The following is a 23096-nucleotide window of genomic DNA, read 5'->3' as shown; positions in this document are numbered from 1 at the left end:
CAAAATAATGCAGTTGAAATTTTAACTTTATTATTTTCCTATTACAAAAGCAACGCATATTCATTACATAATAAAAGGGAGGGAGCTCAAAAGATATAAAGAAGTCAATGTTTTTTTTCTTTTTTTGTTTTTTTAAAGGAGTCTGTTTTAAAATTGCCTATTATCCTATTCCAGGGAAAACTATTAACATTTTGCCATATTTCATTTTATCAGTCTTTTCCTATGTATTTTTGAACACAGCTCAAATATTACTCTATATAAAGACTTGTATTCAGCTTTTTCAACATAAATTACATTAAAGTTATTTTTATGTCAATAAAAATTATCTTTGTAAATATAATTTTAATGGCAAAATAACATTCCATCATATAGACATACTGTAATTTATTTAAACACTCTCCTAAAATCAAATATTTAGTTAGGAGAAAGAGTTAGTAGGTCAAAGCATATAAACATTGCACAGGTCACTGTGGCCTAAAAAGGCTGTTCTTTTTTATTTTTTTTGGAACAGAGTCTCGTACTGTTGCCCAGCCTGGAGTGCAGGGGTGCAATCTCGGCTCACTGCAACCTCTGCCCCCTGGGTTCAAGCAATTCTGCCCCAACCTCCTGAGTAGCTGGGTTTACAGGCACAGGCCACCATGCTCGGCTAATTTTTGTATGTTTAGTAGAGACAGGGTTTCACCTTATTGGCCAGGCTGGTCTCGAACTCCTGACCTCAAGTGATCCACCCGCCTCGGCCTCCCAAAGTGCTGGGATTACAGGCGTGAGCCACTGCACCCGGCCTCAAAGGCTGGGAGGGAATGCAGTGACTCTGCGGGTGAGGGGTGGTATCAAGGCCGGCAGCAAGACAGAGAAGGCTCACAGGTCCTGGCCTAGCCGCTCCAGCTCGTTGAGGAGGAAGTCCATATCAGCACAGGTCAGTGCAGAGTTGGCCACAACCACACGGAAGAAGTTGCCCCGGGTCCCGTGGGGCTGGTAGCCAATCATCATGGAGCCCTCCTTCACCATGCGCTCCTTGAGCACGGGGGCCACCTGTGGGAGGGTGGAGAGAGATTCCAGCTGCAGCCTGGGTCGGCTGACAGGTAGGCTGGTTTCTTGTCCTGCCAGACTTCCAGAGGTGCTTTTCCTTCCCACTCAGCCACCTTCTGGGGGTAGCACACATTGCTCAGACCTTGACCTTGGCCTCAGTTTACCTTTCTGTCATATCTAACCTGCTTGGCCTTCTCTATCTTCTGCTTTTCTCCCCATTTCTCCTATCTCCAAGAAATCTGTCCTGTGGGACATTTTCTGCCAAATCTTGACTTTCTCTTGATTCCTAACACTGCTTTAGTCTAACTTCAAGCCTTGGTCATCTAAGCCTTAGTCAACACCTTCTTCTCCCCTCTCTTAATTCCTGTAATATTTTTGATAATATTAATCTGTGCCCTGTGATCTAGCAAGTAATTTACAACACTGCCTTGAACACATTGCTTCCAAGTAGGTAACTCTTGTCTTATAATAACAACTCCATAAGGGCAAGAACATTTGTCCTTTCAGATCATCTGCAGCACCTAGTACCACTCTATCTTTAGGGACCAGGATATAACACAGCTCCTCGCCTCCAGATGGTACTTCTAGACTGGCTTTCTCAGGTTGCTGTGTCCCCAGCACGGGTAATAAGGTCTTCCATGATCTTTCTGCCTCATATCTGTCCTGGGCCTGAGTTCCCAGCCCAATTGCCAGCACAAGGCTCTGTGTACTACACACTGGTAACTTCTCTGACTTCTCCTGTAACACACCTCGCTGCTTCTTACTTCCCAGAAACATACCTTCCTCCCCATCCCCACCCCTACCGAAAAGAGCGTCCACGCCTCAGAGCAAGAGACCAGCAAGGGGACCTGCCATGCCACTCCCAGCCAACAGAGGGCAGAAGCGCATCAGTTGCATCAGCTCCCTAACGGGTAAGGAGAGCAGCACAGCACGCCTACCTTTGACAGCCTTTCCTGGTAATCTGGACTCTCCTGCTTCCCTCGCAGGCTGGGGGGTACGAACCAGAAACACACATTGACAAACTCAGGCTGAAAGGAATGAGAAAGAGGAAGGTGTGAACTGAGAAAGGGGGACCGTTTTCCCTCTCCCTGCCCTTTTCCCTCCACTAGGGTTTTAGTTGGGGCTTGGGGGCTGCAAAAGAGCTAGGCTGGGGCAGGGGCCACAAAATAGAAAGGGGTCCTACCTCCATGACTAGCTCAAACCCTTCCCGCTTCTTCATTTCCTCCACCAGATACCTGTGAACAGACAGTGAGAAACCATAGGTGGGGAGGAAAAGCAGAGATCCAGACAGAAGAGGCCCACGTAGAATGAGCCACAGAGAGACCGAGAGAAAAGTAATCCTGGGAGCAGGAAAGAGGGAGGGGCATGGACCCAGGAGAGGGGAACAAGGACGACCCCCCACCTCCTCCCGCCTACCGGGCAAGGACAAAGGCCTGGTCGATGCGCCGCTCCAGCCCTTGATCGCCCTGTGCCTTCCACATGAGCCACAGCTTCAGACAGTCCACACGGCGGCCACACTGCACCACCTTGTCTCCCGTGTCCAGAGCCACATCGTAGAACTTGTCCTGCTGGAAAAGGTAGCTGGCCTGGGACCCATGGCAGCGCTTGAGCAGGTTCTGTGTGGGGGTGAGGAGATTGTCAGACCCTACCCTCTCCACCGAGGCTTTCCTCCAGGGCTGCACTGTGGGGGTCTTAGCTCAGGATACCCTTTTCTTTCCCCGGAGCCAGGCGGCACTGCTGGGACAGCTGCCTGCTGGCTCCAACCCCTTTCTTTGGGTTTCCTCCCAATACCCAGGGTTCTTCCCAAACTCTGATGGCAACCTCAAGCTAGAAACTCCAGGATACCTCTGACTCCAACTTCAAGCTGGAAACTTTTCCCTTTTAAGAGAGGCCCCTGGGGGAGTGAAGGAGCCTAATACAGGTTAGGGTGGTAACTGAGATGCAGCTTCAGAAGGGATGGTAAAGAGAATAGAGAAAGGCCTGAACTTTATCTAAGGTGGGATAGAGAAGGCAGAGCTCCAGAGAGAGGTGGGGCCGGTGCAGGGGCAGGGGCAGACCCACCGAGGTATCCTGGAGAAGAAGTGCAGAGCATTGCAGGCCTGCTGCGAGGAGCTTGTGGGGATTCCAGGCCACAGAGTCAGCCCTGGATGGGGTGGAGCAAAGGCAGGTCAGTGGCTCCTCCTCCAGCTGCCCAACCAGAGCCCTTCCTCCTTTTCCAGGTCCCCAGCAAAGGGGCTTTGGTCTCACCCTCACCCCAGCATCAGGAAGAACTGCCATGTCTGACCTCCCAGCTCCAATCAATCCTCTCTCCAGTCCCCCTCCCCTCAGCCTCCTACCCCAGCCATGTTAAACTCCCTAGTCCATGATGATTCTCTGGGCCAGTGGTTTGAAGGGCGGGATTTGGGAAGAAGGGGACTGTATGCACCTCTGGATCCCATCCAGGAGATGCCTGTGTGTCTGTGACAGCAGGACGCTCCCACCCCAGGCAGCCTGTGGAGCAGGAGGAACAACGTGGGCCTTGGCCTTGGCTCAGCCCACCCCGCCGCACCCCCAAGCCGAAGTCCCACTCACATCCACATGCAGCCATAGCCCATGACGCTGGCACACATCAGCAATTGCCTCCAGGGGGTCAAAGGCCCCTAGCACAGTGGTGCCAGAGGTGGCACTGACCAGGAACGGCACAGCACCCTGTTGCCAAAATGTAGAGGGAGAAAGATGTAAAGTCATCTCAAAAGCTACTCAGAGCCTGATGCTGGGCCCAGCTCTAAGCTCTTTGCATGCCTAAAATGGCCCATTTCAACCTCACAACAATGTGTTACTGTCCTTTTTAATGTGCAGCCAGGGACACTGAGATTCAAAGATCCAAGCAGAAGCTGCAGAGATGGACTTTGAACCTAGGTTTTCATTTCCAAAGCTCATACTCTCAAAAAACTTGAATGTTTTACTGGAAGATCCAATGCTATTGAAAAAAATTTGAGTCAGGCATAGTGGCTCACACCTATAATCTCGGCACTTCGGGAGGCCAAGGCAGGATTGCCTGAGGCCAGGAATTCAAGACCAGCCTGGGCAAAATAGCAAGACCCCATCTCTAAAAAAATTTTTTTGTTTAATTAGCCAAGTGTAGTGGGCATGCCTGTAGTCCCAGCTACTCAGGAGGCTGAGATGGGAGGATTGCTTGAGCCCAGGAGTTTGAGGTTACAATGAGCTATGATTTTGCCACTGCACTCCAGCCTGGGCAACAGAATGAAAGCCTGCCTCAAAAAATATAAACAAATAGGCCAGGCACGGTGGCTCACACTTGTAATCCCAGCACTTTGGGAAGCCAAGGAAGGTGGATCACTTGAGGCCAGGAGTTCAAGACCAGCGTGGCCAACATGTCAAAACCCCGTCTCTATTAAAAAATACAGAAATTATCTGGGTGTGGTGGTGCACGCCTGTAATCCCAGCTACTTGGGAGGCGGAAGCCGAGGCAGAGGCATGAGAATCGCTTGAACCCGGGAGGCAGAGGTTGCACTGAGCCAAGATCACACCATTGTACTCCAGCCTGGGCAAAAGAGCAAGATTCTGTCTCAAAAATAAATAAATAGGCTGGGTGCGGTGGCTCACACCTGTAATCCCAGCACTTTGGGAGGCCGACGCGGGTGGATCACGAGATCAGGAGTTCAAGACCAGCCTGGCCAAGATGGTGAAACCCCGTCTCTCCTAAAACTACAAAAATTAGCCGGGCACAGTGGCAGGCGCCTGTAATCCCAGCTACTCAGGAGGCTGAGGCAGGAGAATCACTTGAACCTGGGCAGCAGAGGTTGCAGTGAGCCAAGATTGTGCCACTGCACTCCAGCCTGGGTGACAAAGTGAAACTCTGTCTCTAAATAAATAAATAAATTTGAATAGTACAAAAGTTTATGCAGAAATTGAATTAGTAATTTTTAAAACTACTACAGCTGGATGTGGTAGCTCATGCCTGTAATCCCAGCACTTTGGGAGGCCAAGGCAGGAGAATTGCTTGAGCCTAAGAGTTCAAGACCAGCCTGGGCAACCTAGTGAGACCTCACCTCTACAAACGAAAAAAAAAAAAACATAGGCTGGGCGTGGTGGCTTATGCCTGGAATCCCAGCACTTTGGGAGGCCGAGGCGGGCGGATCACCTGAGGTCCAGAGTTCGAGACTAGCCTGACCAACATGGAAAAAACCTGTCTCTACTAAAAATACAAAATTAGCCAGGCATGGTGGCACATGCCTGTAATCCCAGCTACTCTGGAGGTTGAGGCAGGAGAATGGCTTGAACCCGGGAGGCGGAGGTTGCTGTGAGCCAAGATCACGCCATTGCACTTCAGCCTGGGCAACAAGAGCAAAACTCCGTCTCAAAAAAAAAAAAAAATAGACAGGTGTATAGGGGTGCACTCCTATAGTCCCAGCTACCTGGGAGGCTGAGGTGGGAGGATCACTTGAGCCTGGGAGATCAAGGCTGCAGTGAACCATGATTGCACCACTGCTCTACAGCCTGGTCAACAGAGTGAGGCCCTGTCTCCAAAAACAAACAAAAAAAATCTACCACAGTGGGAGTCTGAGGCAGGAGTATCACTTGAGCCCAGGTGGTCAAGGCTGCAGTGAGCCCTGATCGTGCCACTGCACTCCAGCCTCAGCAACAGAGCAAGACCCTGTCTCAATTTTTTTTAAGTTAAAAAGAAAAGAAAAGCCCAGGCAGAGATGGCTTTGCTGATGAATTCCACCAAACATTTAATGAAAAATTGGTAACAGATCACAAACTCTTCCAAAAGACAGAATATACAAAAATCAATTGTATCTCTATACACATTAGCAATGAACAATCTAAAAATGAAATTAAGAAAACAATTTCATTTACAAAAACACCAAAAAAGAATAAAATACTTAATCTATTTAACAAAAGAAGTATAAAGCATATACTCTGAAAACTACAAAACACTGTGGAAATTAAAGACCTAAATAAATGAAAATATGTTTCATGTTGATGAATGAACACAATTCCTATCAAAATCCCAGTTGCCCTCTTTGCAGAAATGGACAAGCTGATCTTAAATTCATAAGGAAATTCAAGAAACCCAGACTAGCCAAAAACAATCTTGAAGAAAAGAACAAAGTTGGAGGACTCACACATCCTGATTTCAAAACATACTACAAAGCTACAGCTGAATCAAGACAATGTAGTCTACAGGATAGACATGTAGATCAGTGGAACAGAACTGAGAACCCAGAAATAACCCTCACATTTACAGTCAAGTGATTTACAACAAGGATGCCAAGACAATTTATTGAAGAAAGAATTGTCTTTTCAACAAATGGTGTTGGAACAACTGGATATCCACATGCAAACAATGCAGTTTGAATGCCTTTCTCACATCACACCCTCAAATTAATTCATATTGGATCACAGGCCTAAATCCCAGGGCTAAAACTATAAAACTCTTAGAAGAAAATATAGGAGTAAATCTTTGTGAGCTTGGATTAGGTTAAATATAACACCAAAAGCAGAAGCAACCAAAGAAAAAATAAATTGGACTTCAAAATTTAAAACCTTTGTACTTCAAAGGACACTATCAAAAAAGTGAAAAGTCCAATAGCAAAGACATGGAATCAACCTAGGTACCCACCAACAGTGGATTAGATTTTTTTTAATGTGGCATATACAAACCATGAAGTATTATGCAGCCATAAAAAAGAATGAAATCATGTCCTTTGCAGCAACATGGATGCAGCTGGAGGCCAGTATCCTAAGTGAGTTAACACAGAAACAGAAAACCAAATACCACATGTTCTCCTAAGTGGGAGCTAAATACTGAGTCCACATGGACAGAAAGATGGGAACAAAAGACAGTGGGGACTATAAGAAGCGGGAGGGAGGGGAGAAAAGGTTGAAAACATACCTATTGGGTACTATGCTCACTACCTGGGTGATGGGTTCAATCGTGCCCCAAACCTCAGAATCACAAAATATACCCTTATAACAAACCTGCACAGGTACTTACTGAATCTAAAATAAAAGTTTCAAAAAAGTGAAAAGTCAACCTAGAGAATGGGAAGAACATATCTGAAAATCATATATCTGATAAGGGACTTGCATCTAGAATATATGAAGAACTCTTACAACTCAGTAATAAAAAGACAACGTAATTTTTTTAATGGGCAAAGGATCTGACTAGACTTTTTTCAATAAAGATATATAAATTGCTAATAAGCACATGAAAAGATGCTCAACCATCACTAATCATTAGGGAAATGCAAATCAAAACTACAATGAGTTACCACCTCACACCTATTAGGATAACTACTATCAAAGTAACAGAAAATGAGGGGATGCGTGGCTCATGCCTGTAATCCCAGTACTGTTCAGAGGCTGAGGTGGGAGAATGGCTTGAGCCTAGGAGTTTTGAGACCAGCCTGGGCAACACAGCGAAATGGAATTTTGGTAGAGATGTGTCTCTACCAAAAATAATTTTTAAAATTGGCCAAGTGTGGCAGCGCATGCCTGTGGTCCTAGCTCCTTGGGAGGCTGAGGTGGGAGAATCATTTGAGCCCAGGAGGTCGAGGCTGCAGTGAACCATGATCACACCACTGCACTCCAGCCTGGGTGACAGAGCAAGACCCTCTCTCAAAAAAAAACAAAACAAAACAGAAAATAACAAGCGTTGGCCAGGCGCGGTGGCTCACGCCTGTAATCCCAGCACTTTGGGAGGCCAAGGCGGGTGGATCACAAGGTTGGGAGATCGAGACCATCCTGGCTAACACGGTGAAACCCCATCTCTACTAAAAATACAAAAAAAAATTAGCTGGGCGTGGTGGCGGGAGCCTGTAGTCCCAGCTACTCGGGAGGCTGAGGCAGGAGAATGGCGTGAACCTGGGAGGCGGAGCTTGCAGTAAGCCGAGATCACGACACTGCACTCCACCCTGGGTGACAGAGCGAGACTCCATCTCAAAAAAAAAAAAAAAAAAAGAAGAAGAAGAAAATAACAAGCGTTGACAAGGATGTGAATAAATTAGAACCCTTGTGCACTGCAGGAATGTAAACTGGTACAGCCACTATAGAAAACAGTATGGCAGTTCCCCAAAAAAATTCAATAGAATTACCATATGCTCCAGCAATTCCATTTCTGAGTATACACCCAAAACACTGAAAGCAGGGTCTCAAAGAGATTCCAAACAGCAACCCAAACAGATAAATGGTTAAGCAAAATATGGCATATATGTACAATGAAATATTATTCAGCCTTAAAAAGGAAGAAAATTCTCACATGCTACGACGTGGATGAACCTTGAAGACATTCTGCTAAGTGAAATAAGCCAATCGAAAAAGACAAATACCACTGGGTGCGGTGGCCCATGCCTGTAATCCTAGCACTTTGGGAGGCCAAGGCAGGCAGATCACAAGGTCAGGACTTTGATACCAGCCTGGCCAACATGGTGAAACCCCGTCTCTGCTAAAAATACAAAAAATTAGCTGGGCATGGTGGTGCGCACCTGTAACCCCAGCTACTCAGGAGGCTGAGGCAGGAGAATTGCTTGAACCCAGGAGGTGGAGGTGGCGGTGAGCCGAGATCGCGCCATTGCACTCCAGCCTGGGCTACAAGAGCGAAACTCCATCTCGAGAAAAAAAAAAAAAGAAAAGAAAAAGACAAATACCGTGTGATTCCACTTATATAAGTACTTAGAGTAGTCAAAGTCATGGAGACAGAAAGTAGAATGGTGGCTGCCAGGGGCTGGAAGAGGGGGTAATGAGTTGTTGTTTGATGAGTATGGAGTTTCAGTTTTATAAAATGAAAAGAGTTCTGCTGGGTGTGGTGGTTCATGACTGTAATCCCAGCACTTTGAGAGACCAAGGTGGGCAGATCACTTAAGGCCAGGAGTTCGAGACCAGCCTGGCCAACATGGCAAAACCCCATCTCTACTAAAAATACAACTAGCCAGGTTTGGTGGCGACGGGCCTGTAATCCCAGCTACTCAGGAGGCTGAGGCACGAGAATCACTTGAACCCAGGAGGCAGAGGCTGCAGTGAGCTGAGACTGTGCCACTGCCCTCGCCTGGGGGACAGAGTGATACTCTGTCTCAGAAAAACAAAACAAAACAAAACAAAAAAACAAGATGAAAAGAGTTCTGGAGACTGGTTGCAAAACAATGTGAATGTATTTAACACTACTGAACTGTACATGTAAAAATGGTTAAGATGGTAAATTTTATGTTACACACACAAAAAAACAAGTAGAACTGGCAGCAGATTCTCAACAGAGACTCTACTGGCATGTTGGGTGAGTCAGTTCTTGTTCATGTAGAGCTATCCCTGCTCATTACAAAAATGTTTAGGATCCCTCTTTCCCTCTCAATAAACACAGTAATGCCCTCTGGCTAGTGTCACAAAACAAAGCAAAATAAAACAGTTCCACACACTTCAAATGCCCACTTGATGACTAGGAGAGTGGGGGTGGATGGCAGCACCAGCCCCAAGCAAGTATCCATGGATGAGGAAGACTACAGGTGGGGTGGAAACAGTCCAGGCAAAGGAGGGAAGCTGCTCCAACTCCATATCTTCAATTCCAGAAATATCCCGTGGCCTCTGCACATACACAGAATCTTCTTGTCTACCCAAAGGGGCACCACCTAGTTCATTTCTTTTCTCCCTTCCAGTCTCAGCTCAACCATCCCTTCTGAGGGAAGCCTTCCCTGACTCCTTCACCTCCTGATTAGGTCAATTCTCCTGTATTCTATGCTCAAAGAGCACAATGTACCTCACCTTCATAGCATATATGCAGCATTTTTACATATATTTATGAATGTCAGTCTTCCTTACTGGAATAAAAATTCTATGAAAAACAAAATGGGTGAAGGATCTGAATAGACATTTTTCCAAAGAAGATATACAAATGGCCAATAAGTACATGACAAGATGCTCAATATCATTAGTCATCAGGGAAAATCAAATCAAAACACAATGAGATCCCACTTCACACCCACTAAGTGGTATAATCAAAAAAAGATATGACAAGTGCTGGTGAGTATGTAGAGCAATTGGAACCCTCATACACTGCTGGTGGGATTGTAAACTGGTGCAGCGACTTTGGAAAACAGTCTGGCAGTTTCTCAAAAGGTTAGATACAGAGTTACCATATGACCCAGCAATTCCACTCCTAGGTATATAACCAAGATAAATGAAAACGTATTTTCACACAAAAACCTGTATACAAATGTTCATAGCAGCATTATGCATAAGAGCCCCAAAGTGGAAACAACCCAAATGTCCATCAACTGATGAATGGATAAATAAATGTGGTATATCCATTTAAGGGAATATTATTTGGCCATAAAAGAAGTGAAGGGTTGATACACGCTACAGGTTGGATGAACCTTGAAGACATTATGCTATGTAAAAGAAGCTCATCACAAAAGGCATGCATAATATGATTCCAGAATTCAGAACAGGCAAATCTATACAGACACTAAGTAGATTACTGGTTGCCTAGAACTGGGAGCTTTGGGAGAATTACAGAGGGATGGCTAAAGGGTATGGGGTTTCTTTAGGGGGTGATAAAAATGTTCTAATACTGATTGTGATGATGTTTGCACAACTCTGCAAATATGCTAAACCACTAAATAGTACCCTTTAAGTGGGTGAATTATATGTTAGGTGAATTATATGTTATGTGAATTATATATCAATAAAACTATTACCAAAAAAGTTTCTATAATAAAAAGAGAAACATCACTATTCTAATTGCTGCCCTTACCGCTATTCAGAGGTAACATCCATATATCAATAATATATACAGTTCTAAATAACAAAAATGGGCTCATAGGGCTCATAATGTCCATTCTATACGGCAATTTGCAATAAATATTTAATATATACAGTGGAGATACTTTCATGTTAGTATATATATTCTCACCTATTCTTTTAAATGGCTACCCAGTACTCTAATAATAGTAATAAATAATAATAACAACAATACCAGTAGCTTGTATTTATACAGTGCATCTATGTGCCAGGAACTATTCTAAGTGCTTTACATATACTAATTCATTCAATCCTTACAATAACCCTATGTGGCAAATTCTATACTTTGTCCATTTTACAGAGGAAGGAACTAAGACACATAGATATACCGTAATTTATTTTGTCTACTAATGGACATTTAAATTTTTTTTTAAAACATTTATGGCCAGGCATGGTGGCTCACGCCTATAATCCCAGCACTTTGGGAGGCCGAAGCAGGTGGATTGTTTGAGGTCAGGAGTTCAAGACCAGCCTGGCCGACATGGTGAAACCCCATCTCTACTAAAAATACAAAAATTAGCCAGGCGTGTTGATGCACACCTGTAATCCCGGCTACTCAGGAGGCTGAGGCATGAGAATCACTCGAACCTGGGAGGTGGAAGTTGCAGTGAGCCGAGATCGTGCCATTGCACTCCAGCCTCGGTGACACAACGAGACTCTGTCTCAAAAAAGAAAAAAAAAAAATGGCCGGGTGCAGTGGCTCATGCCTGTAATCCCAGCACTTTGGGAGGCTGAGGCGGGCGGATCGCCTGAGGTCAGGAGTTTGAGATCAGCCTGACCAACATGCAGAAACCCCATCTCTACTAAAAATACAAAATTAGCCAGGCCTGGTGGCACACGCCTATAATCCCAGCTACTTGGGAGGCTAAGGCAGAGGAATCACTTGAACCTGAGAGGCGGAGGTTGCAGTGAGTCGAGATCACGCCATTGCACTCCTGCCTGGGCAACAGGAGTGAAACTCCATCTCAAAAAAAAAAAAAAAATTTTACATTTATATTTATTTATTTATTATTATTATTTTTGAGATCACACCACTGCTCTCCAGCCTGGGTGACTGAGTGAGACTCTGTCTCAAAAACTATTAAAAAATAAAAATAAATAAAATTGTATAGATGGTGCCAAAATGCCCTCCAAGGTGGCTGTAGCAGTTACATACCCCTCGAAGTACAGGAGAGTGCTAATGTCCCCTCATCCCCACTACTCACAGCCTTCACCAGTGCCTCTCCCCTCCTCAGCCTCTCCCTGCGCAGACCCTCACAGCCCACAGGAACCTTCCACACTACAGCGCAGGCCCCCAGCACCCTCCCTGTGGTGCTGCCTGGGACTCGCTCCCTCACTCAGCCCTGCCTCTCAGAATCCAACCCGGCGTAGGTGTCTGGGCAGAGCCCCAGAAAGCAATGTAGTGTCCTCACCCCCAGGCTATCCATGATCACTTCAGCCCACAGGGGAGAAGGGCATGGAGATGAGAGGGATGAAGGATGCCTTGAGAAAGGAGAGCCCAAATAACCCTCCAAGACAGTTGGAGGCTATATCACCCCAGCGAGCCTCACTGACTCACCTCAGCCTCGGCCATACCAATCTGCCTCTCCAGATCCTCGGGGACCATTTTCCCTCTGAAAAAGACAATGCAGAGGGTAGAGCAGGGACAGATTCTCTGTTGAAGGCAGGGTAAGGTGGGGTTAGCAATGCAGAGACAACAGTGCTAGTTTTTCCCTCAGGGGGTGAAACAGATCTCAGGGCAGAGGTGGGAGACGCTGGCAGGCTCTGGTAGACAGGAACAGCAATTCTACTGAATAGCGAGGGGAGAGAGGTCCACCAGCGGTAAGGGTCTGATGCCAGAGCTTTCTGGCGGCAGGAAGGTACGCTGTGCAAAGCTAGGTCACAGCCATATGGGCAGAAGGACCTTTACCTCTCATCAGCCTTGACCACTCGGACACTGTCAGTGCCAAGTCCCAGAAACGCAGCTCCCTTCTGGATGGAGTAGTGACACTGCGGGGGAAGGCAGAGGGCAAGTTAGCACAACTTGATGGGGGAGGGGAGAGAAGGTAAAAGTCAAGTGTGAGCTCCAACAAATGGGATCCTGTAGACCAGGGCTTCTCAAATGTTAGCGTGCATACCAATCGCCTGGGTGTCTGGTTAAAATGAAATGCAGGTTCTGGTCCACTAGGTCTGGGCTCTAGGGTGGGGCCCAAGATTCTGCATTTGTTTTTGTTTTTTTTTTTTTTTGGAGACAAGAGTCTCCCTCTGTCGCCCAGGCTGGAGTGCAGTGGTGTCATCTCGGCTCACTGCAACTTACGCCTCCCAGGTTCAAGCAATTCTCGTGCCTCAGCCTCCTAAGCAGCTGGGACTACAGGTGCCCACCACCATGCCTGGCTAATTTTTTGTAGTTTAGTAAAGAGGGGGTTTCACTATGTTTCCCAGAGTGGTATCAAACTCCTGAGCTCAGGCAATCCACCCACCTCAGCCTCTCAAAGTGCTGGGATTACAGGCGTGAGTCACCGTGCCCGGCCAGATTCTGCATTTCTAACAAGCCCCAGGTCATACCAATGCTGCTGGTCCACAGACCACACTCTTGAGGAGGAAGAGTATGGACTGTGTCCACTGCACTCACGGCCCCTCCTCTGCCCCCAAACAGAAGGCAATGTGAACAGGAGCAGTTACTTGACCTCCTTGATTGGCAGGAAGCACATCCGCCTGGGGGCAGGCTGGCCTTGGAGGATGTAGGGAGGGCAGGGAGAAGACCTGGAAGGTCTCTACTTAGCTGGCTGGAGATTAGAATCAGGAGCCCAGGGTTGGGCCTGTGCCTCTTCCCCACCTCCTTCGATGTGAATAGGGCCAGGGGCGGCAGTGTGCGGAGGCCCCTCTGCTTGCAATCCGGGTAGCGCTGATAGCGGGCCAGATTTACAGCATACATGTTGGAGATGGAGCCACCTGTCACAGGGAGGGGGCGGTGGCAAGAGGAAGGAGCAGTGGGTCAAGACTGGAGCTTGCCTCCCTTCCCTTTCTACCAGAAGAGCTCATCAAAGAAGCAGGTATGACTGGCTCCCAGGCCACAATTCTCAGGATCATACCATCCCAGAATGGATCCAGGATCAGCAGATCCTCTTGACCACACCTCTCCACATCTGGGGCTGCCCCCAAGAGACAGCCCCCGTCCAGAGACAGCAGGAACTAGACCACTGACCCCAGGGAATGGTGACAAACATGAGCATGAAGGGACCAGGCAGCCGCCTCCCTGGCCTGGCCTGGGTCCAGCTGGAGAGGAATCAAAGAGGAATCATCCCTCCCTGCCAGACACTAGAGCAAGAGAACGGTGGGGGAGGAGGAACTCATAAAAACGGCAAAGAAAGGTCCTCCTCCTTCTCACAAACCAGGGCAGAAGATTCCGTCCCCAGAGCTCCAGCCCACCAGGGCCCGCAGTTTCCTCAGCACCTCCTCTTCCATGAGCACAAACACGGGGGCGATTTCATATGTGTACCTGCCAGGAGAGAGAACGACGAGAAAGGAGAGATGGGGAGGGACTGCCCAGACAAGCCCTTAAACTGCACGGGAGTCACAAAAAGGAGGCAATGAAGAGTGAGCAAAGCAACAGTCCAAGGAGAAGAACGAGTTGGTGACAGAACCAGGGAAGCAAGAAAGAGAAAACAGGGGTCAGGAGGCCTGAGAAAGTTTGGAGAAAGTGGGTCCAAAGGATATGAGGAAAAACTCTCTGCCGACAGGGATTCCCAGAAGCAGTAGAGAGAGGGCAGAACCATTCTCCTCCCCTACCCCTCAGGCACCTCTCTAGCAAACCTAAATCCTTTGTGGGATGGTAGAGGGGCCTTGGGATGCTCACTGGCTGGTGTTGAGGCTCTCAGTGATAATGCGCCCGGCCAGAGCATGGGGATCCAACCCAGAGAAGAGCTGGTTGAAGAACCGAGGGTGACCTGGAGAAGGAGAGTAAGCCAGGGAGCTCAGAGTAGAGCTCAGGGCAAACTCCCAAGTCTCCTCCTCACAGAAGCCAGGGCCCACCAGTCTTGACACTGTAGCGAATCACAGCCCGACACCGCTCCAGGATCTGCTCCTGTGACTCGCCCTGGCTCCGCAGCTCCAAATCCAGCAGCTGCTTCAGCTCCTCAGGCTCCTTCCACTCACAGACCTAGGAAGAGAGCCGGGGATGCTGAGGGCCTGGGATGCCTGTGGACTGGCTGTCAAACCACACCTCCACAGACACAAGACACGGCCAACCTGCACTAAAAACAACTTCGGGATATTTCCAAAGCAAAACTCTGAAAATGAACAAGAGTAGTGAACACAGTAAGACCCAGAATGTAAATCCCTGAGGTACCCAGGGGGACAGGGATGAATTCTGGGGAGAAACCTTATCAAAGGAGGAAAGTTCTGAGCCAGATTTGGAAAGAGAAAGAGAAGGCTTGGGCTGGGCGTGGTAGCTCACGCCTGTAACCTCAGCACTTTGGGAGGCCGAGGCAGGCAGATTACCTGAGGTCAGGAGTTCGAGAGCAGCCTGGCTAACATGGTGAAACCCCGTCTCTACTAAAAATACAAAAATTAGCCGGGCGTGGTGGCACATGCCTGTAATCCCAGCTACTTGGGAGGCTGAGGCAGGAGAGCTGCTGAGCCCGGGAGACGGAGGTTGCAGTGAGCCAAGATTGTGCCACTGCACTCCAGCCTGGCCGATAGAGCGAGACTCTGTCAAGAAAGAAAGGAAGAAAGGAAAAAAGGAAGGAAAAAAGAAGGAAGGAAGGAGGGGGGGAGAAAGAAAAGAAAGGAAAAAAGAAAAGAGAAAAGAAAAGAAAGAAAGAAAGCTTGATGGGAAGGAGGAGGAGGAAAGGACTCACCTTCTGGGAGACACTGGTTCCTTTCTGAATGGCCTCATCCACAACAACCCCAAACACGGCCCGGAGCAAGGCTTCCACAGCCACTGGGTCCCCAGCAAGGGAGGGGAGTGCTTCTGAGTCAGCCATCAGGATCTGTGGCAGAGCAGAGTCATTCCCTACTCAGCCTGTCAACCCTTCCAGGACCTACCCAGCAGGAGCCTCCTCTCCCAAACAGGCCTGAGGCCCAAACCCTGCAGCTCAGTCTCGGCCTCCAGTGCACAGACAAGGGCAAGTGAGAGTGCCCAGGGAGAAAGCCAGTGGGAACAGGTGGGAGAGAAAAGGCAGTCAGTGCTGAGCAAGTGGACTCTAGTGGCCATTTCCACCTAAGGCAGAGACAAGCTTACCTCTCTGCTCAGGAGAGCCGGAGGCAAGGTGCACAGGTAGCTCTTCAGAACAGTAGGACCAAGATGGCAGAGGAAGTGGGGTGAAAACAGCAGTCACATGGCCATGACATAATTCTCATGACCTTTGCCCTAAAGAGAACTTTGACAGATTTGAGATAGGGACAGCAGGGTGAGGCGAAGCTCCCTGAATAATCATTAGCTGACAGAAGATAGGAAATGAGATGAAAGGCAAAACCCGTGCTGCATTAACCCCAGGGTGGCGAGAACCAGAGGGCCAGAGCAGAAGAGGGGACCCGCACTGTGCAACCCAGGGCCCAGCATGGGGGTGTCTGGAGGGCAGACAAGGGTCTGATAAACTGCCACAGGTGACCCTGGAGACCAAGGGGGAGGGAGTCTCGCTTTTAGATGGAGTCTCGCTCTGTTACCCAGGCTGGAGTGCAGTGGCACAATCTCGGCTCACTGCAACTTCTGCCTCCTAGGTTCAAGCGATTCTCCTGCCTCAGCCTCCCGAGTAGCTGGGACTACAGGCGTATGCCACCACACCAGACTAATTTTTGTATTTTTACTAGAGACAGGGTTTAGCCATGTTGGTCAGGCTGGTCTCGAACTCCTGACCTCAGGTGATCCACCTGCCTCAGCCTCCCAAAGTGCTGGGATTACAGGCGTGAGCCACCACACTGGCTGACATAAAATCCTTTAGGCAAGCCTCAGAGGCCCACCTCTTTTGCATCCCAACCTCCAGTCTTTTCAGAACTGCCCTGCTTTCTAAAGCCCTCTTCTGGAGCAGGAAGGAAAGGGGTTATATTGAGGAAGCATTTGCTAAACAAGCGCGATCCTGTGCCTTCCGGGCTCGGAGTCTTGTTTGTAGTGAGCACCAACTGTGTTCGCCACATGGTGCTGAAGACTGAGAACGCCCCCTCACCCCACTGGGAGGACACAGACACATGTGCAACAGTTACAGACCAGGGCATGGCTAGATGCCAATCCTAGGTCTCCTCAGAATTCAGGAAAGAAGGAGATGGATGGAGGCTGAAGGCTGAGAAAGACCCGCAGTGGGACTGCAGCTGAATCCTAAAAGAGGGCAGGAGAAATGGAATGGGTGACTGGGAGGAAGAGAGGCATTCAGGGGTAAGAAGAGGAAAGCCGTGAGCTTACAGCAGGAATGAACAGGGCCTGTCCTGAGGTCAGTAGCAACACTGGGCTGGCAGGAGCATGGGAGTGAAGGCAGGGTGGGCAGAGCTTTGTGAGCATATAAGGAGTCATGAGTGCCAGCCAGGCCAAGGAATCAATATTTTATCCTGCAGAAAATGGGAAGTCACTGAAAGATTGTGTGGCAAGGAATAATGTAGTGCAATGGATGCTCTCAGAAGACCAATTTATAGCAGTAGGATGCAGAAGAATTAACAGGCTCTTGCAGTAAATAAGGCAAAAGGCGATCCACACTTGAATAAGAATGATGTTGGTAGGAAAAGACAGAGAGAACAATCTCTGCAGGCATGCTCATTCCCTGGATTGTGCTGAATTCAACACTTAGGGGAGCTACGTTGCAGGAGAAGGAAGACTCAAACATGACCCTGGGATTTCAAGCCTGGGAGACTAGAAAAATAATGGCACCCCTCAAAGAAACAGGGATGCAGAAAGGGGAAACTGGATAGAAATAAAGTGGTTATTGCTTGGAAATACTCATCTGAGTGGAGGTCTTCTGGGACTACAGATACTCCTATGGGAGGGGGTCAGGCCCACAGCTCTGATGAGATGCTAGAATGGAAAGCAGGTTTGAGAGTCAGGGTATAGCTGAAGCCTTGTGATGGGCTCCATTCCCTAAAGGAGAGAGCATTCGGAGAGATGGATGGGAGGAGGGAGCAAACACCAAGGCCTGGGGGACCCCCCAAATGACAAGGCAAGAAGATCAAGAAAATCTGGAAAGGGAGCAACCATCCTCAAAATGGGATGGTCTAATATAATCCACTGCCAACAGTCACTAGACCTCACACCACAGTCATGCACCACGTAACGACGTTTCAGTCAACAAGGCTGCAGTGAGCTAAGATGACACCACTGCACTCCAGCCTGGGCAACAGAGTGAGACTCTGTCTCAAAAAATAAATAAATATTAAAAAATAAAGTGTACAATTAAGTGGTTTTTTCATAAATTCACAAAGTTGTTGCAACCATCATCACTATCTAACGCCAGAACATTTTCATCACCCAAAAAAAAACCTCAGTAGCAGTCATTTCCCATTCTCCCCTTCCCCGACCCCTGGCAACTACTAATCTACTTTGTTTCTATAGATTTGTCTAGTCTGGCCATTTCATGTAAAACGGGTCATACAGGCCAGGCGCGGTGGGTCACGCCTGTAATCCCAGCACTTTGGGAGGCCGAGGCGGGCGGATCACGAGGTCAGGAGATCGAGACCATCCTGGCTAACACGGTGAAACCCCGTCTCTACTAAAAATACAAAAAATTAGCCGGGTGTGGTGGCGGGCCCCTGTAGTCCCAGCTACTCTGGAGGCTGAGGCAGGAGAATGGCGTGAACCCAGGAGGCAGAGCTTGCAGTGAGCAGAGATCGCGCCACTGCACCCCAGCCTAGGCGACAGAGCGAGACTCCATCTCAAAAAAAAAAAAAAAGAAAATACTGAAAAAGAAGGAAAAAGACTTCAAAATATTCATTTGTGGCTATTTCTGGGTGTTGTTATTATGGATGATTTTTAAGTTTCTTATTTATACACATCTATATTTTTATAACTTTATACAATCATTTCACATTGCTTATGGAATTAAAATAATGGTTCTTTTTAAACAATATAAAAATTGTCCACGTGTGGTGGCTCACACCTGTAATCCCAGCACTTTGGGATGCTGAGGTGGGTGGATCACCTGAGGTCAGGGGTTTGAGACCAGCCTGGCCAACATGGCGAAACCCCATTTCTACTAAAAATACACAATTAGCTGGGCATGGTGGCGGGTGCCTGTAATCCCAGCTACTCAGGAGGCTGAGGCAGGATCCACCTGAACCTGTGAGGCGGAGGTTGCAGTGAGCCAAGATGGTACCACTGCACTCCAGCCTGGGCGACAGAGTGGGACTCCATTTCAAAAAAATATATATATATGGAGGAATTAAGGGGGTACAAGAATTCTAAAATATACAAATCATCAGGCTCAAGGAATGTCCCTTGCACATCATGTGGTTTCCCAACTCCTCAATCCACTGTTATCAAAGGTCTAATGGAAGGCAAAGGGAGCCACACACTGCTCATCTCTATTACACAACCCCTCAACCCCCGCTGGCTCTCAGGGAAGGGAATGGGTTCAGTTTGTTCAGCAAACATTGACTGAGTGTTGTCTACTTCTGAGCGCCTGGCTGGCATTACCCTAGGTGCTGCATCTGCCCTGTGGGCTCCAGCTAACAGGCTGGCAAGAGAGACCTGCATGTAAAATAAAGGGAAATTGCCACAAGAGTTGAGAGGTCACCATGGAAAGGCAGGAAAGTTCAACTGGCCCAGGACAGGCTTCAAGGACAAAACACTAAGGCTCTCCTTAAGGCAATAGAGAGCTGGTGCAGGAAAAGACTCAGCAGGAGTCATTGCAATGCTATTTGAATAAGTGATGGAGTGGGCCTGAGGGAAGAGGGAGTTAGGGAAGGTCACACAGGAGGAGGCCTGCCTGGGGACAAAGGGATCTAGGCAATTGTCTCCTGAAGCGCTCTCAGCCAGGTTTACGGTTAGAAAGCTAAAGTACTCTGTGCTATCTCCCAATCAACAAACCCCAGTGGCTCCACACCCACATTAATAAAGGCACAAACTCTCCTATGTATACAATCTTTTCTCTGCTTCTAGACTGTACTCTCCTGGGTGGAGAGAACTAAGTCTTTTCCTTCATTAAGTAAACTAATAGAAAACAGGGACCCTCAAATGTTAGTTTCCATCTTCTTGATTGTCCTCTCCCCTCCCCCAGGGACTTGCACAGAGGCATTACATAAACATTGGTTAAATCAATCAATGATTTGCAGGTACTGGAAAAAATGCTGCATTCTACTTACATTTGATTTGCATCAACCAAGAATCTGTAGTAATGATAATAGATTTGCAAAGGGTGTTTTTCCTTCTCATTTATTATCTCATTTGACCTTCACAATAGTATTAGAAATTAGCCTAAATAGGTATTTATTCATTCTTGTTTTCAAGATGAGGATGCTTAGCTGAAAGGTGAACTAATTGTCCAAAATTACAAAGGTGACATGGGAACAAGCCTAGATCACTGACTTTCTGACTTTAGGCTACCTCTTCCACTGCATCACAGGTCCGTGTGGCATTTCTCACTATTTCTCACCATTGACAAAAATTAACTGCAGCTAAGATAAAGACAGAAACTGAAAATATACAACCATAAGAATACAAGAAGAGGGGGGTGGGGAACGGGCACAGTGGCTCAAGCCTGTAATCCCAGCACTTGGGAGGCCGAGGCAGGTGGATCACCTGAGGTCACCTGAGGTCAGGAGTTCGAGACCAGCCTGACCAACATGGTGAAACCCTGTCTCTACTAAAAATACAAAAATTAGCCGGGTGTGGTGACGCATGCCTGTAATCCCAGCTACTTGGGAGGCTGAGGCAGAAGAATCGCTTGAACCCCGGAGGCAGAGGCTGCAGTGAGCCAAGATCACGCCATTGCATTCCAGCCTGGGCGGCAAGAGTGAAATTCCATCTCAAAAAAAAAAAAACAAGAATACCAGAAGGGACTGGGAGCAGTGGCTCACGCCTGCAATCCCAACACTTTGGGAGGCCAGGGCGGGCGGATCATGAGGTCAGGAGATCGAGACCATCCTGGCTAACATGGTGAAACCCCATCTCTACTAAAAATACAAAAAATTAGCCCGGCATGGTGGTGGGCACCTGCAGTCCCAGCTACTCAGGAGGCTGAGGCAGGAGAACGGCGAGAACCCAGGAGGCGGAGCTTGCAGTGAGCCGAGATCATGCCACTGCACTCCAGCCTGGGTGACACAGCGAGACTCCGTCTCAAAAAAAAAAAAAAAAAATTTATTATTTTAGAGAATAGGTTTTGCTGTATCACCCAGGCTGAAGTGCAGTAGCACAATCATGTCTTACTGCAGCTTCGAACTCTTGGGCTCAAACAATTCTCCCACCTCAGCCTCCTGAGTAGCTAGGACTACAGGCACATGCCAGCATGCCGGGTTAATTTTTTAATTTTTTGTAAACAGGGTCTCACTATGTTGCCCAGGCTGGTCTTAAACTCTTGGCTTCAAGCAATCCTCCCACCTCAGCCTCCCAAAGCACTGGGATTACAGGTGTGAGCCACCTCGCCTGGCCAAAATATAATGTTTTTATTGTGAATTGGATTATTTATTCTATGGTATTTTAGTGTTGGTTATATTCTTATATTTTATTTATATAATTTTTGTTTGTTAATCTGACATCTGGTCATGTTGCTGAACTCCATAGTTTTGCTACATTGTCAATCGTTTCTCTTTGTAAGATGAATATATATGAAATCAAGGAGGCTTTAGGGTGGCCAGAAGCTCTCCTAAAATATTAGTTTTAATAGTAAACATCCCTTGCTTGTTCCCATCAAAGACAGAAATGTTTCAAATACTTTCCCATAAAGCATGACTTTTATCTCAAAAGCTGAAAGATAAGTGAAAAAGAGAAAATATTTTAAATGCAGATGACAAAGAACAGTTATTATCCATAACACAGATAGGATTTCTACCATCAATAAGAAATATACAAATGATCTACCTTTTTTTAATGGGCAAAGGATATGAACAGACAGTTTACAAAAACAATTAAAATGGTCAAAGAGCAATAAAATAGTCCCACCTATTTGGAAGGCTGAAGTGGGAGGATCACTTGAGCTCACGAGTTGGAAACCAGCCTAAGGCAACAAAGCGTGGAGACCCATCTATTTATTTATTTATTTATTTATTTATTTATTTATTTATTTATTTTTTGAGACAGAGTTTCGCTCTTGTTGCCCAGGCTGGAGTGCAACGGCACAATATGGGCTCACCGCAACCCCCGCCTCCCGGGTTCAAGTGATTCTCCTGCCTCAGCCACCTGGTAGCTGGGATTACAGGCACGTGCCACCAAGCCCGGCTAATTTTTTTGTATTTTTAGTAGAGATGGGGTTTCTCCATGTTGGCCCAGCTGGTCTCAAACTCCTGGCCTCAGGTGATCCGCCCACCTCGGTCTCCCAAAGTGCTGGGATTACAGGCGTGAGCCACCGTGCCTGTCCAGAGACCCATCTCTTAAAAAAAAAAAAAAAAGGCAATAAGAGAATATTAACTTCACTATTAATGACATGAAAATTAAAACAAATACTATTTTTCACCTATTAAACTAGTAACCATATAAAAAATTCATAGCATACACTAAACATTGCCAAAGTTGTAGGAATAGGAAACACTCACACACGGTTCTGAGTAAACATGGGAGTTGTTACAAACTTTTACAATTCATTTTCACATAATCTATTAAAATTTACATATCCGGCCAGGCATGGTGGCTCAATCCTGTAATCCTAGCACTCTAGGAGGCCAAGGCCAATGGATAGCTTGAGCCTAGGAATTCGAGACCAGCCTGGGCAACGTGGCAAAATGCTGTCTCTACAAAAAACAAAAAAAACAAAAAAAAAAAACTACAAAATTAGCCAGGCACAGGTGCCCACATCTGTAGTCCCAACTACTTGGGAGGCTAAGATGGGAGGATTCCTTGAGCCCAGGAGGTTGAGGCTGCAGTGTGCCCTGATTGCACCATTGCACTCCAGCCTGGGCAACAGACCAAGACCCTATCTTTAAACAGAATGAAAATAGGGCCGGGTGTGGTGGCTCACACCTGTAATCCCAGCACTTTGGGAGGCCAAGGTGGGTAGATGACCTGAGGTCAGGAGTTCAAGACCAGCCTGACCAACATGGTGAAACTCCATCTCTACTAAAAAATACAAAAAAATTAGCCGGGCTGGCGGCAGGCGCCAGCTACTCAGGAGGCTAAGCCAGGAGAATTGCTTGAACCTGGGAGGCGGAGGTTGCAGTGA

General features: G+C 47.3%; 1 protein-coding gene across 7 annotated transcripts in view; it reads right to left on the bottom strand.

Moving 5' to 3' along the window:
• Positions 1-8: 8 nt before the first annotated feature.
• CSAD (cysteine sulfinic acid decarboxylase) overlaps positions 9-23096 on the bottom strand; it is a 25747-nt gene continuing 2659 nt past the window's right edge. For 3 of the 7 annotated variants that reach the window (XM_019038679.2, XM_063693967.1, XM_019038678.3), the window contains exons 2-15: positions 15666-15797; positions 14839-14965; positions 14663-14753; positions 14199-14305; positions 13643-13758; positions 12737-12816; positions 12386-12440; positions 3601-3717; positions 3455-3519; positions 3091-3172; positions 2446-2645; positions 2213-2264; positions 1968-2057; positions 9-1032 (exon numbers count right to left, since the gene is read on the bottom strand). In XM_019038679.2, the coding sequence (XP_018894224.1) occupies positions 859-1032; positions 1968-2057; positions 2213-2264; positions 2446-2645; positions 3091-3172; positions 3455-3519; positions 3601-3717; positions 12386-12440; positions 12737-12816; positions 13643-13758; positions 14199-14305; positions 14663-14753; positions 14839-14965; positions 15666-15791 (1482 nt within the window). In that variant the 5' untranslated portion in view covers positions 15792-15797 and the 3' untranslated portion in view covers positions 9-858. The other 4 variants (XM_055357154.2, XM_055357153.2, XM_063693969.1 and 1 more) reach the window with 3 other exon arrangements.

Source organism: Gorilla gorilla, chromosome 10 (genome assembly GCF_029281585.2).
Source record: "Gorilla gorilla gorilla isolate KB3781 chromosome 10, NHGRI_mGorGor1-v2.1_pri, whole genome shotgun sequence".
Taxonomy (NCBI): Eukaryota; Metazoa; Chordata; class Mammalia; order Primates; family Hominidae; genus Gorilla; species Gorilla gorilla.
Note: the sequence above shows the minus strand (reverse complement) of the source record. Positions and strands in the feature narration are given on the sequence as shown.